The sequence below is a fragment of the Penicillium macrosclerotiorum genome (assembly GCF_028827735.1).
Source record: "Penicillium macrosclerotiorum strain IBT 26536 chromosome Unknown utg000002l_segment0_segment0, whole genome shotgun sequence".
Classification (NCBI taxonomy): domain Eukaryota; kingdom Fungi; phylum Ascomycota; class Eurotiomycetes; order Eurotiales; family Aspergillaceae; genus Penicillium; species Penicillium macrosclerotiorum.
The window spans coordinates 2,215,329-2,229,862 of NW_026643082.1; the positions used below are offsets into that span (position 1 = coordinate 2,215,329).

The 14,534-nt window shown below is 46.6% G+C and overlaps 5 protein-coding genes across 5 annotated transcripts; 4 read left to right on the forward strand and 1 right to left on the reverse strand.

Moving 5' to 3' along the window:
* Positions 1-12: 12 nt before the first annotated feature.
* N7462_001936 (uncharacterized protein) lies at positions 13-2,594 on the forward strand (the record flags this gene model as incomplete). The annotated part of the gene is made up of 3 exons (XM_057073662.1): positions 13-31; positions 149-1,713; positions 1,776-2,594. The coding sequence occupies 3 exons, from the start codon at positions 13-15 to the stop codon at positions 2,592-2,594; spliced, it is 2,403 nt and encodes an 800-aa protein (XP_056937303.1).
* Positions 2,595-3,746: 1,152 nt separating this feature from the next.
* Positions 3,747-4,834, forward strand: N7462_001937 (aldo/keto reductase family protein; the record flags this gene model as incomplete). The annotated part of the gene is made up of 2 exons (XM_057073663.1): positions 3,747-3,804; positions 3,885-4,834. The coding sequence occupies 2 exons, from the start codon at positions 3,747-3,749 to the stop codon at positions 4,832-4,834; spliced, it is 1,008 nt and encodes a 335-aa protein (XP_056937304.1).
* A 1,086-nt stretch (positions 4,835-5,920) lies between these two features.
* On the forward strand, positions 5,921-7,321 carry N7462_001938 (uncharacterized protein; the record flags this gene model as incomplete). The annotated part of the gene is made up of 2 exons (XM_057073664.1): positions 5,921-6,745; positions 6,806-7,321. 2 exons carry the CDS (start codon positions 5,921-5,923, stop codon positions 7,319-7,321), a joined length of 1,341 nt encoding a protein of 446 aa, XP_056937305.1.
* A 524-nt stretch (positions 7,322-7,845) lies between these two features.
* On the forward strand, positions 7,846-10,137 carry N7462_001939 (acetoacetyl-CoA synthase; the record flags this gene model as incomplete). The annotated part of the gene is made up of 4 exons (XM_057073665.1): positions 7,846-8,990; positions 9,059-9,516; positions 9,569-9,909; positions 9,979-10,137. The coding sequence occupies 4 exons, from the start codon at positions 7,846-7,848 to the stop codon at positions 10,135-10,137; spliced, it is 2,103 nt and encodes a 700-aa protein (XP_056937306.1).
* Positions 10,138-12,146: 2,009 nt separating this feature from the next.
* N7462_001940 (putative oxidative stress response protein Oxr1) lies at positions 12,147-13,362 on the reverse strand (the record flags this gene model as incomplete). The annotated part of the gene is made up of 2 exons (XM_057073666.1): positions 12,147-12,291; positions 12,344-13,362. 2 exons carry the CDS (start codon positions 13,360-13,362, stop codon positions 12,147-12,149), a joined length of 1,164 nt encoding a protein of 387 aa, XP_056937307.1.
* Between the last annotated feature and the right edge of the window lie 1,172 nt (positions 13,363-14,534).

Genomic DNA, 14,534 nt, shown 5'->3' on the forward strand with positions numbered 1-14,534 from the left:
CCCCTCACAACCATGTTTATGCTCCGCAACGGTAAGCAAACACGCTCCTGCCCCGCTACGAACCCCTCCATAACAACAACAACAACAACAACCATTTGTCGTTACCGTCGGAAACAACGTGATAGAATACTGATTTTAATACCTTTAGTGGGTAAATTTCTCTTCGGCGATACCTCGAAAGAGGCCATCATCGAAATTCCTCAGGGACAGCTGTACCTGGTCCGCCCTTTGTCGCCCAAGGGCTACTCGGAGTTGATCTTTAAAGACGCCGCCGCTACCATCCGACGAACTGGCCAAGAGTTCCAATATCAGCTTGTTATTCAAAGAGCCTACGAAGAAGGCGAAGAAGACTTGGCAGAAGACGACGGCGAGCAGGGTTCCGCCGATATCCTGGACAAGGACGAGAAGGTTTTCTTGCTGGATCAGACACTGCATTTTCGCTCCGAGGTCCGTGAAGGTGGAGTGAAGATTCTTGCGTGGGACGATCTAAGCGGTGACGAGGGAGATCTCTTTGAGTTCGTTTGCGACGCTTCCGTACCCTCTGACAAGGTCGCGACATTTGAGTTGGCCGCTTTGCAGTGCCAGTACGAGCGCAAGTTCCGTCGCAGCGCCCAGAAAGCCACAGCAGACGAATTGGAGGAGTTCTCATATCAGGAAGAGAAGCCTATTCCCTCCGCCAGCCCCGTGTCTCCAACGAGCAAATCGCGTGGCAACCTCGTGACTTCAGCTGAGTCGGCCGCGGCCATGGCACAAGATGTCAAATATGCCCAATCAAAGGGCCAGATCAAGTCGGCTGATGCAGAGGAGGAACCTACAGCCGCCCCTCCATCAGCTGCCCGGCCCGAGTCCAAGGAGATCCTCGCAAATGAGAAAGCTGAATTGCACATGTTCGACTTTCCTACCGGAACCTTTGTCATGCAAGACTCCGAGGTCACTGCAACCGTGTCAGAGATCGGTAACTGGCAATACTGGCTGCAGATCAGTGGCAACGACAAGGAATGGCTAGGACAAGCGGTTGTGGGAGACATCAATCCCGTTTTCAACTTCGAGTATCTTTCATTTATTTTTAATCACTACGCTGAAGATGGCTCGGCGTATTCTTGGCTTCTTCGTTTCAAGGACCAGCCGACAGAGGAACGTTTCCAGGAAGGGTTGATGCAAGCCCTTTGGGAACAGCTCAACGAGATGAAATGGAACAAGGTTAAGGAGAATGACCGGGAATACGTGCTCGATGCTTTCCAGGATCTAACAATGGAGGATGCCGATGCCATACCCGAGGAGGAAGAAGAGGAGGAGGAGGAGGAGAGTGAAGAGACGGATCAGGACGATGGCCAGCGCAGTGAACACTATGATAGTGATGAAGAGGAAGACGATGTCATTACCCGGGATGAAGACGGGAACGTTAACTCCCAGCTAGCGGTTGGCTATAAGCATGATCGCTCTTTTGTGGTCCGCGGATCGAAGATCGGTGTCTTTAAGCATACACCTAACAACAACCTGGAGTTTTCGACAAATATTTCTAAAGTTGAGACGCCCGGTGGCAAGCTCTTCAGCCCCAAAAAGGTTATGCTGCATGCGGAGGATACCAACATGATTCTCCAAAACTCCGATGATCCAAACTCTCTGTATAGGATGGATCTGGAATATGGCAAGGTTGTTGATGAGTGGAAGGTTCATGATGATATTCCTGTCGAAACCTTTGCTCCCGAGAACGTAAGTGACAGCCTTTCGTCAGTCTTCTTAAATTGGCGCTTTCCTAACTTTTTCTTTTTCAGAAATTTTCCCAAATGACCTCTGCTCAGCCTTTTGTGGGTGCATCCAAGAACGCCCTCTACCGTATTGATCCTCGTCTCTCGGGTAGCAAGCTTGTGGACTCCGACTTGAAGCAGTATGCGAGCAAGAACGATTTCTCTGCAATGGCCACTACGGAGAAGGGCTACCTAGCCGTGGCCTCTAACAAGGGAGACATTCGCATGTTCGATCGTCTAGGTATTAACGCGAAAACCCATATTCCCGCCCTTGGTGAACCGATCATCGGTCTGGATGTGTCTGCCGATGGCCGTTGGGTACTTGCCACTTGCCGCACTTATCTCCTTCTGATCGACTCGTTGCAGAAGGACGGTAAAAACGAGGGCAAGCTTGGTTTCGAGAAATCCTTCGCGAAAGACTCCAAGCCCCAGCCTCGTCGCTTAGGTCTGCAGCCCGCGCATGTTGCTCAATTCCAGCACGAAACCAAGCAGCCTTTGTCGTTCACACCTGCTCGCTTCAACACGGGTGTTGATTCCGCAGAGACCTCAATTATCACTGCCACGGGTCCCTTTATTATCACCTGGAGCCTAAAGAAGATTATTGCGGGCCGCAAGGACCCATACACCATCAAGCGTTATGCCGAGGATGTTATGGCTGATAACTTCCGTTTCGGCTCCGATAAGAATGTGATTGTTGCTCTCCCCAACGAGGTGAATATGGTTGCCAAGCGCAGCTTTCAGAAGCCCACTCGTGAGAGTATCGCTGGACCGGCTACTCCCAGTCGGAAGAGCGGCAGATGGAGCAGCCGCCTGGGAAAAGATGACATCGTCAACTCGCCTTACTAGTTTTATTTTGACCCTTTCATTGCTCCTTCTTCATTCATTTTCATGTATCTGATTTGGTTTTTTTTTTTTTTTTTTTTTTTTGATTTTGTACCATTACCCATACCCCCTGTCGTTCATGCTTTTCCCCTCATCCTTATTTGACGGTCTTGATAGTACCTTTGGACTTTTTCGACTAGTTTTGCTCTCGATCTTTCCTTTTCGGCGATCTTTCGAACGGTAGCTAGTCAAGTATCTTAGGAGACCTTAATCAAAGATGGACTTTCATAATGATGACAAGAATTACTAGATGTGGTATTACACATATTCAAAGACAATAGTCAATTATATTCTTCTCAACCAGCCAATCTCTTCGTGCTAACTCAACTTGAAAAACCAAGTTGCAAAGGTAGTGGAACATTATCACAGAAGATCTCTGGGTATGACCATATTGAATGTCCATTCTCTGTGGCACGAAATTTGATGAAGACCCGATCTATACTCAAAAGAACCAGGTTCACGGCGGTCGTTCTGGGTATGGATTTGACTCGGGGATGAGAGACTGGTTTATGATGAAGAGAAGATTTGTGACTAGGTAAAACGCTGACGACTATTTACCGATGATGGTAGTAAGCGCGTTTCTTATATGCCATATACACCTATTGGGAAGAGCTTGAATTGGAATATTTCTCTTTTGTGAATACTAGCATGTATAGATGAGCTGGCTCAATTTCTAGTTCCGATAGCCGCTGGGGGTGTCCGCGGATTCCTCCGCGGAGGAATCCACAGGGGAATCCACAGGAGGTTATCCAAGATGGGCTATCGGAGTTAAAATCAAAGTTTGCGTCTTGCATATTACTTAAAATAATCTTACCACAGGCTCAGCCTCAAGAAATTGTTTCTCACAAAGTTGAGGATCCACATGTAGACTTTACAGGTGTTAGCGGATGTTCAGTGGCGTCTAACATCACGAGCCGGCGTTAGAGTCGGACATAAAAGGACCGCCGGGCGCAATGCATGAGGCGTTCTGCCGACGTCAGCAGAGCCCAATCTTTACTGAACTTATGTTAAAGTATAAATAGCATCTGGTGCTGCTCAGTTAGAAGCAGACTTGTGAACTAAGACCAGGAAATCAGTTCAAGCACTTATTCATCCCTGCACAAAAAACTACACACAATGGCTCAGAATGGGAATGTGAAAATTGTCTTCGGGGCAATGAGCCTTGGAAAACCTGGTAAGGCGATTTGATGCTTGCCGCTGTTCGGAATTCGCAACATCTTCGATATGATCTGTATTGCTAACAAAGAGACAAAGACACCATGGGTCCTCGTGTACATGACATCGCCACGGCTACTCAGCTATTTGATGTTTTCCAGGGACACGGTCATCATGAAATTGATACAGCGCGAATCTACGGAGGTGGATCATCAGAAGAAATGATCGGTGATCTTTTCTGGAAAGATCGTGGTCTAGTAGTCGACACCAAACTTTATCCTAATGCTGGAGGGCCTGCTGCCTTCGCAGACGCCTACACTCATCGACCAGAAGATATCCGCCGTGGCCTGATGAACAGTTTGAACGCTCTAAAAACCGAAAAAGTCAATATTTTCTACCTACATGCTCCGGATCGCAATACCCCGTTTGAAGACACTCTCCGAGAGGTCAACAAGCTACACCAGGAAGACCGCTTTACTTTCCTTGGTCTCAGCAACTACATGGCATGGGAGGTTTCACAAATTTGCGAAATCTGCAAAAGAAATGAATGGATTGTGCCGACAGTCTACCAGGGAGTTTATCACGCCCTACAACGTAGCATTGAGGGCGAGCTGATTCCGTGTTTGCGAAAATATGGTATCTCTTTGTACGCTTTCCAGCCGCTAGCAGGGGGACTTCTAACAGGCCGATATACTCGAGATCAAACGGAGTTTGAAGAAGGATCTCGTTTTGATCCAAAAATCATTCAAGGGGCTGTGCATCGCAATCGATATTGGAACGATGCTTATTTCAACGCTTTGGAAAAGATTCACACTGCGGCAACAAAATACAAGCTGACCGATGCTGAGATTGCTTTGAGATGGTTAAATCATCATTCGGAGCTTAGAAAAACTCGCGGTGATGCAATAATTGTTGGTGCAAGTCGTGTTAGTCACTTGGAGACTAATTTGTTGGATATGGAGCAAGGACCCCTACCAGATGAAGTTGTTCAGGCTGTAGAGGATTCCTGGTCCCTGGTTCGAGGCGTTGCTCCAAAGTATTGGCATTAGGTACTTGCTAACACTGGGCGTTAAGTTATGTCATTATAGAGAAAGAAATTATACTCAAAAATGATTCAATTATGTTGATACATGCATATTCTTTAACATCTCAAAGATATGCCTTATCATGCACAGTCTTCCCGATAGATATAGTCCTCTCACAAATCAACTGTGATTTACCAAAAAGAGCAAGCACCCGGCCGCAGACTTGCTCTAAGATAAATATTTGAACAGTCGATAGAGATCTAGATTATCTCTTTATTCCTCAACATAAATCAATACCATATTGTCTTTGCATATCATGAAAAGATGAACCAGTGGAATGATCGATTCAAGCTCATCAAATTGCTATCCATGATGTACCCATGGGTTGTATTTTCGTTGCAATATTCTATGGTAGCTCTTCCTCCAAGTTTGAATCAACCCGAAGACAGATTTGATGACTGTTGGTCTACGCATATTTTATTTTATTGCTAGCCAATGTAACTATCGATCATTATATCGTTGAAAATCGATTTTTCCTGTTAGAATCAACACGTATGTGAATTATGATATTCTCAAAGCACCTGAAATGTAAGCTCTCCGGTATAATTGTCACGTACAGCGCTTTGTTACACTTGTTCAGAACGCTTAAATTAGTGCGAGCTTTATGACTATTGCCATCAGCTGTTTCATATATTATCCCCTTGCTAGGCAACATCCCTCACATTTCAACAGTGAAAAATAGTATGATGAGCGCTCTTGCAGGCATCGATTAGCTAGGTGTACATAATGTGTGCTCAGGCAACTATGCAAGGTTCACACTTTCCTGTTTGCCTTTGGCGACCTAGGCTGTATATGAGATATCAGAGGCATCTACAAGCTCGCGATCTTAGGCATCGAAATTCCTTGATAGTTCCAAAGAGCCAGGCAGAGTCCATTGCACTGTATAACTCCTTTCTCTCAGGCTCAAAAGCGGGCCCTCTGATATTCAAAACTTATCACGTCAAGTTTAATAGTCTTCCTCTCAGTCACCTTACCCTCGCTCTTCTTTCCTTTTCTTGCTTTCACTTGAACATCTCTCGTCAATTCTTTCCACCCTCTTGACAGAACAGCATGTCGGATGCACCAAGCCGACGGGCTCAAATCAGGTTTGCCATTCGAAAGCTTCATATGGAACTTCGAAGGCAACAAGAGGAGTCTCTCCTGGAATTGAGTGGTCAACTTTCACATATAATCGATCAAGCACTGACAGGAAAATACCAAGATGAGTTTTTCCAATGGACTGTGGATGATATGAGCCCCAGTGATCTCGATGTGCGCTTTCTTCACTCTGTCATCCTGGAGTTGAGCGATAACTTCGCTGAAGCAATGCACGTTAGGGGGTGTCAGAGACCCATTATTGGTGTCACTTGCACGGGAATCATCGAGATACCTCGATCCAATCCTTACATCGGAAGCTGGACTCCAACTTACTTGAAACGTTCGGAGCTCGAGACGGAAATTAGATCCCATATTCGTCATGATCGAGGATACGAAGAAGTTGCCATGGTCAATCAACTGCTTGTTGGCCGTCTGTTTCGTTCTCTATCTCATTCTTGGGGCCAACTCGCCCTTCATAACGCGACCACCATATGGCAAACAATCAACAACTTTGTCATTCTCCTATTGAGCACCCTGGTCACTGAGAAGACAAGTAAGAAGATTTTGGCAGGCGTTTTGAAGCCAAAGCTGGACAAGATGAAACAGAACTTCACAGAGAGAATCGGACAGTTGACTGAAGAGTTCAAGAAGGGCAAATCACTGCCCACAGGGAAAGACTTTGTCTCACGTGTACAGAACACTGTGATTGAGAAACGACGTCTCAGAACGCAATCCGGAATTTGCAAGGCCGAATTCGCGGCGTCTCTAGTTATTGATCAGGCATACAACTATTACAAGGTTTGTGGCAAATCTGGATCCTTGAATGGCGATGAATCTGATTAGCTAACAGAGATATAGAATGCCAAAGGAGATTTCGTGGACAAAGTCAGGGCATTGGTGATCGAAGACTGCATTTTAACACCTCTGAAGCATATTTTCACGTCGGAGGCTGTCAAAAACATGACGTCGAAGGCTCTTTTCTCCCTTGCCTATGACATGAGCAGCAACTGCGAAAGTCAGTGCAGGAAGCTCCATGGCCTAAAGCGACTTTACTCTGCCCTTCAATCCATCGACCAAATTTCTGCGACACACTTGAAGCCTGCACCTATGATACTATCGTTCCAACAAGATAATTGTGAGCTACTGACTCCACCGAAAAGCAGCTCTGAAATTCTTGATCCGAAGACATCACTTCCGCCAAAAAAACCTGGAAAACGCAAGGCAGATGACGATGGATCTCACCTCTTCGCCCACGAGACCAAGAGGAGAATGCAAAATTCTCTGCCACAAATACTAGCCATCGAGGATCTACCAGCACTGACGTCTACGGAGGCTTCAAGTCCTGTGAATCGTGCTATTTCTCTTCTCCGTTGATCTTTTTCATGCATACTCCATCCCCTTCGAGGCTAGCTTATCAGGGAACGCACAAAGAGAGATGGAAACAAACAGTCGTGTTGAAGAAGGGGGAAATACGAATTGCGATGATCGCATATGTTGAATGGGAGGTTATCAGACTGAGGACATGGAGTCATAAATGCATTTCTAACGAGAATCTATCATCGAGAAATACCTGCGCTGCTCTTCCCGAATTCTGCTCCGGACATGTTTTATTAATGGAACCGCTGGTATTCTCGAATTTTTCAATGAAGAGATCTTTCCTCAAACATTTAGGCCGAGCTGTCACTCCCATCTCGGTACTGAACACCCCGGTTGATAACCCCGCATTTTCTCAAGCTCCTTACCCGAGCTTAAGCCGCGGTGTTTTAACTGATAACATTTCAGCAAGCACTTAGTAGAGAGAACAGTTCCCTTTCTCACTTTATCCATTGCAATAATTCCAAGCTTTTGTGTTTATTTATGCATATATAGTTCATTTCAACTATTTATAGGCTTCTACAATGACATCCCATTCGACCATGCCTCGCAAATTATGGGAGCACCCTGACCCGGAATCGACTGAGTTGACACGATTCAAGCGAACTCTAGAACGGGAGAAGGATATCAAACTTCCTGATTATCATTCCTTATACCAGTGGTCCATTGCCAACCGCACCGCCTTCTGGAGATTCTGTTGGAGGTATTTCCCGATTGTCCATGAAGGAAGCTCGGACCAAATCATGGACGAAAACGCTCGAATCGACAGTATCCCAGACTGGTTCCCTGGCGTCCGTCTCAATTGGGCCGAGAATGCTCTATTTACAGCAAGTAATCCAGGTGAAAGCCCATCAAATGTTACAACGACCGGTAAGGAGGACAATAAGATTGCCGTGACCGAAGTCCGAGAAGATGAAGCCGAGCCAGAAGTAAACCTTACCTGGCGAGAGCTGCGACAACGCACTGGTCGCCTTCTACAAGCAATGAAAGCGGCTGGAGTCCAACGGGGTGACAGAATTGCCGTCGTTGCTAGCAACAGCATCGACACCTTGACTGTTTTATTGGCGACGACAGCTCTCGGTGCTATCTTCTCGTCTGCTTCTACCGATACTGGTGTGAAGGGGATTCTGGATCGCCTACTACAGATCAGGCCCCGTTGGGTCTTTGCAGATGACTTCACGGTATACAATGGGAAAACAACGGACCTCCGTCCTAAAATCGCCCAGGTCATTGATGGCATGAGTGGAATCAAAGAATTCCAAGGTATCGTCTCGATGCCGCGGTTCAGAAGCCAGCCGGCAGACATCAAACACATTCCGCAAGCTCGCACCCTAGCCGATTTTCTAGCAGGAGCATCTTCCGATCAACTAGAATTTACTCGCATCGGATTCCGTGAGCCTCATTTGATTGCATTTTCTTCGGGCACGACTGGGGATCCAAAATGCATTGTTCATTCTGTCGGAGGCGTTTTACTAAACAACAATAAAGAGGGCCGCCTCAACCGAAGCATGAATGCGAACGCAACTACCCTTCAATATACCACTACGGGCTGGATTATGTATCTTTCGTGTGTTTCGGGATTGATTTTTGGGGCTCATCCCATTCTCTACGATGGCAGCCCGTTCTTACCAGATGCGACTCGGCTACCAAGGCTACTGGAAAAGCACAAGTAAGTTCAATAATCCCGATTCGAGTGCCAGAATATTTTGAACATTGGAAATCTGAACTTTCAATCAGAGTAACTCATTTCGGTACCTCTCCCCGTTGGATGCACGAAATGCGGAAGAATAAAATCAGTCCGCGCAAAATCGCCGATCTCAGTCATCTGAAAGGGGTCACCAGCACCGGAATGGTTCTTTCCGAGTCACTATTTGAGTGGTTTTATGATGAAGGCTTTGAATCACACACTCTACTCGCAAATATTTCCGGCGGAACAGACGTTGCAGCATGTTTTGGCTTGGAGAACCCGATCTCTCCTTTGTATGTTGGAGGGTGCCAGGGCCCAAGCTTAGGAATGCCAATTGCAGCTTTCGAACAAGCAGATGAGGATGCTCATCTGGTGAAAGGTACTGAGGCGCTCGCCGGTGAGCCTGGTGAGCTGGTTGCAACTGCGGCTTTCCCAAGCATGCCTGTTAAATTCTGGGGCGATCATGAGGGCAAGAAATACTTCAATGCTTATTTTGCAAGATTTGACAGTAAGTCCTACATAGTCCAGGGTGTCATCTACATAGACTAAATGACGTTTAGATGTCTGGACCCAGGGCGATTTCATCGCAATCAACCCAAAAACACACCAGATTCTCTTCCTCGGTCGATCGGATGGTGTTTTGAACCCTTCAGGAGTTCGGTTCGGGTCTGCCGAGATCTACAATGTTATTGACACCCAATTCACTAAGGAAGTTGTTGATTCAATTTGCGTCGGCCAAAGACGCTCGACAGATTCGGATGAGTCCGTTGTCCTGTTTCTTCTGATGCGTCCGGGACTCAAGCTTGAATCGCAATTGGTCACTCGTGTTAAGGATGCTATCCGGAAGGCTCTCAGTGCTCGCCATGTCCCAAAATATATTTTTGAAACACCAGCCATTCCTGTATGTGCTATTCTCTGATCATAAGTGATGTTTTCTGATGGTATTTTCAACTGACTTTTTATACGCCAGGTGACTGTCAACATGAAAAAGGTTGAGCTCCCTGTGAAGCAAATCATTTCAGGCAAAAAGATAAAGGCATCCGGCACATTGCTGAATCCCGAAAGCCTCAACTTTTACTACAAATTTGCAGAAGTTGAGAAACTGGTTCCACCTCAAGCCAAGTTGTAGAACATGCCACGCATAAAGGAATAACAGTCCTGATAATAGTTTGTGCAAATGCTGGGTATTTTGTTAGACTACATGAACCGACGCCGGAACCGTTGACATTTCTCCGGGCAGGTATGTCATGGGCCATTTCCAAATGTGTTTGAAAGGCTATTTGATCATTCTGGATTCATCAAATAGATAGGTGTGACAGAATGAGCATCGCGATGTACCCCCTGGCCATTGGTGAATAGGTTCTCCAGTCAATGCAGATCGCACCACGCAGGTCGGACCGGGATCTATTTGTCGATTGTTTTAACCATGAATCCGGAAGATCCGATAGATCGACTATACCATCTAGTTTGCCATTTTTTTTGCAGCCATTGAATTTAACGTCAATTTAATTTCTTTATTCCCTGGTTGCTTGCCAAGCAATATCACCTGGTTCATCACATAAGAACTTGATCATTGTTCCTTTTCCGGATAGAAATTTACTACGTCCGATCCATTTACAACATATCGCGACTATGAATAAGGTTCTTGATTTAAGATAGCTATTAATAGTCTAGATGGTAACTCGGAGCATCTGAACTGTTTTTTGTGTCACCTCTCTACAGGGAAGGTCCTAGACTGTCTCAAGTAAATAGGCAACAGGGTGTAGTAGGTTTACGGAGATAGAGAGGACTTCGCTATATATAAGGACTCCTCAACACCAAGAATTGTTTTTACGAATAACGATCCAATTATCGCCTGAGGCATTATCAGACCTGGCAAGTAAAATTGATCTCCCTGATCTTAAGATCGATATTAACATAAAGGTGTTTGTCAAGATTCAGCAGACATCATGAAGTACCTGCAAACCATCTATCTTCTCGCCACTCTATCAGCGCTTGTCACTGGAACCAAAGATGCGGAGAAGCGTGTTAAAGAAGACACTATGGCTCTTATGGAAGGAAATGTCAATCAATATACTACATGCATGAGAAAATGCTCCACCGACGATAAGACTTGTTTTAGCCAGCCCGGGTCCCAGATCTTGACTTGCCGAAGGGAATTCACGAATTGCATCTATACGTGCCAGCAGCCTATTTCTACTAGACCAATTATGTGTCTCAATAGTTGTCTTATTGTTGACAATAATTGTGTGGTACAGACGGACATGGATTTGAATACGTGTCAGAAGAATCTGAGCAGCTGCATGACCGGATGTGTGCAGCAGGGCATGTAAATGGCCCTAATAGGTTCAGGGGCTAATATGAGATTTCTTTGCCTATGACATCTGATGGGACAGATTGATTGATTGATTGATTGATTTACTTGTGGAATCGAATTTCTTTCATTAACTGATTACAACATGATCTTTTTGAGCAATGTGCCTGAGCCAAAAGTAGTCCTACCGTACGAAGCTTATCTTGAACGTTGATTCCCTGGCCTTTACCAAATTTTGAAAATTCGAGTTGGGTAATAAATGCAATCAAAGAAAGTTAGAAGACCCTGAACCCAGTCAATATATGGTCATGTCCGCCAACATTCATTGGCGCTCATTGAGAATTCGAACGAACTAAATGTGTTGTCCATGGTGTAAACACAACAGCAAGCTCTTAGTGTTATCGGACTAATTTTGATATTATTATATCTGTATCTAGAACCGTAACTCAGTGTCATGGGGTGATTTCAAGGGTATAGATGGTAAAACTTATGTACAAGACCTTCCCAGGAAACAAAATTTGCACAGTGCCATGAGAGTGGTAAGAAAAAGGAAGGCATAGTAAAGCCTTCCAGGGTGATTAATTCACAATGAGAGTAGCAATGCCGAGTTATTCACATAGCATCATTGCTTGGGTATTCAAAAGTAAATGCAGTCATGAAGTGTGCGCCTTTGGAGTTCTTCCCTCGCGATGAGTCCAGATTCCTCCCAAACAGAGGTAGTTAAGATTTTCCTGCCACAAGATGTCGCCATTTGAGATATGATTTTGGTACTGGTATGCTCCCTTTCGAGGCATGCCACTTCACTTCATTATATGAAGGCCTGTTTACGAACCAACGTACCAAACTTCAACACCAAGGATGTCGAATTTCTGGCCTTCATCGGAGAGTGGCTCATTCCCGAAGGTTTGGCAGTGTGCACTGACGCCCTTTTCAAGGCCCGAGTCCACCCACAAACCATAGCGCCCGTCACTAGAAGTACTGTTAGCCTGATGATAATGAAGAACGAGAGGGAAAAACAAACCCGCCACCAAGACTGAGAAATCCAGTCTCACAAAACATCATGTAGTCGTTCACACCACTGTACGGGAAAGCCTTGAAACGAATGCGCTCCGGTGTACTGGCGCCGCTGCGAGATGGAGTGTTGATTGACGACGGTGACGGGGGCGCCAGCGCACCGCCACTAGCAGCCGCTAGATTGGTCTTGATGTTCATGTTGAGATTATGAGAGGGCGAATCTGACTTCAATTTGGCTGTAGGATCACTGCGGAAGGTGCTCCATCGCCCGGCATGTGTAGTGTCAGCAGAAGGAGGAGGGGGCAAGCCCGCGCGCTCCAAAGCTTCCTCAGATTGAGGTCCATCGCTCGAAAAAGCCAGCCCGAGGGTTGAAGGCGGCGGCAGCACGCTGGCGCGCCAGAGAAAGCACTCGCCTGTGCCGAAGAATTGGGAATCCGGGTGTGGCGCGTCAGTCATATAGGCGCCAAATACTGTGCCAGAAGGGGAGGAGTCGTGAATAACCAGAACATAGCCCGCCCGCGGGCTGCGATGCGAGAACTGCTCGCAGTTCTCATATAGGGTCGCAAGGGAGGCACCATCGCGATCGAGGCTGTAGGCAAGACGCCAATTCTCGCAGAGCTGAAGACGCGCAGGCACAAGCAAGCGGATTTCCTCCGCAAGCGCACGCGTGAGCAGCTGTTGTTGGAGGAGGTCTGCGCCTCTGGGGATGGTGAGCGTGAGCGGTGTGAGAGGAGGCGGTTGGAAGGGTGAGGCTGTTCGGCGCGGGGTGAAGACTTCGGACGAGGACATGGAGGACCAAGGGGTGGCGGATGGCATGGTGGTACCAATATTCGGGTCCGTTAACCGTCGGTAGAGTCCGGAGACGACGTGGGTGACTGGATAGGAGAAGTAGGAAGCTGCGGTTTGGGAGTAAGAACTTGTTGGTTTTTGCTGGGGTGTGTGAGAACCGGATCTGTTGGTTGAGCTGGGGGTGGAAGCGGTGGTGGGGTTGTCGGAGAGAAGATCTCCTTGCGAGGAGGACGACATGTGGACAATTTGGGGGCCAATTGCTGGGGAACAAACTGGAATTATAGTGGCAGAAGGAAGAGGTGTGGAGGTCGAGGCATGAGGTGGTTGGAGGGTTGATGATGGGTTGATCCAGTTGATTATGGGGGGACCTGAAACCGACTTATCGCTTATCCGCTTATCGTGCATTTGAGCGACGAGTCAGGACACTTCGAGCCGCCGCCCATCTTGTCCATTGCAGCCATTGTAGCAAGGACGCCATGGACCAAGCGGCAGGCTGCCCATAAGCATTGTGAGCCGATGTTTCACGATGTCTCGTATTGTCGTATTTCTCATGGTACCAAGAACACGGGATACTCAAGCACCAGGTTCCGATCACGCGAGTCTTTATGTAGCGATTGTACAGCAATGATAGCTATCGTTTGTGGCCTACAAATCTATAAATATTTGGTCTTGAGTCTCTGGATACACCAGATTTCTGAACCCTGGAAAGACAATTGCCTCCACCAGGCTCGTTCGCCTCCAAGGATTGAATGACGAAGTTGTGGCGGATTCGATACTATATAAATATTGGAAAGTGTGGAGCAGCATCTACAGATGTAGCATTTTGGTTTCCTAAGATTACACAGTTCCTGTGCTATCTTCACCCAGATTCGTTTCAACACATAAGTTTTTGAGGCTTTTTTTCTATTTCGAAATAGGACAACTTTGACCTAAAGGATTACCATGGCTTCCGAATTCACGGTGGAAGAAATCACCCAAGTCGGGCTCAAAGGACGCTCCCACGGCCACAAATATGACGGCGCCGATTATGATCCCATGAAATCTATGGTATGTACAATATATTTACGCATGTAGATATATCTTGATCCTGTCACTCGATAATCCAGTGGCCACGTTTCATTGGGCACCACCACTTCCCGGAACTCCGGCCAACGCACAGACGAATACTTTCAGAGTGACTAACAGGTGACTAGAGTACACACAGGAGCCACCGGAAATCAGAGGGGCGTCGCTCTCCAACGATGTCAAACAAAGCCTGTGCTAGCTCGGGGTCGGCGTCGAAGAGACGGAATCCATCCAAGCCAAAGACTGGACATCCACACCACCCGGCAGAGTAGTAAGGCCCATCATTGGATGGTTATTAGGATGTAAAACGCATAGGGGGCCTATTCTATGGCCACATTAAAATA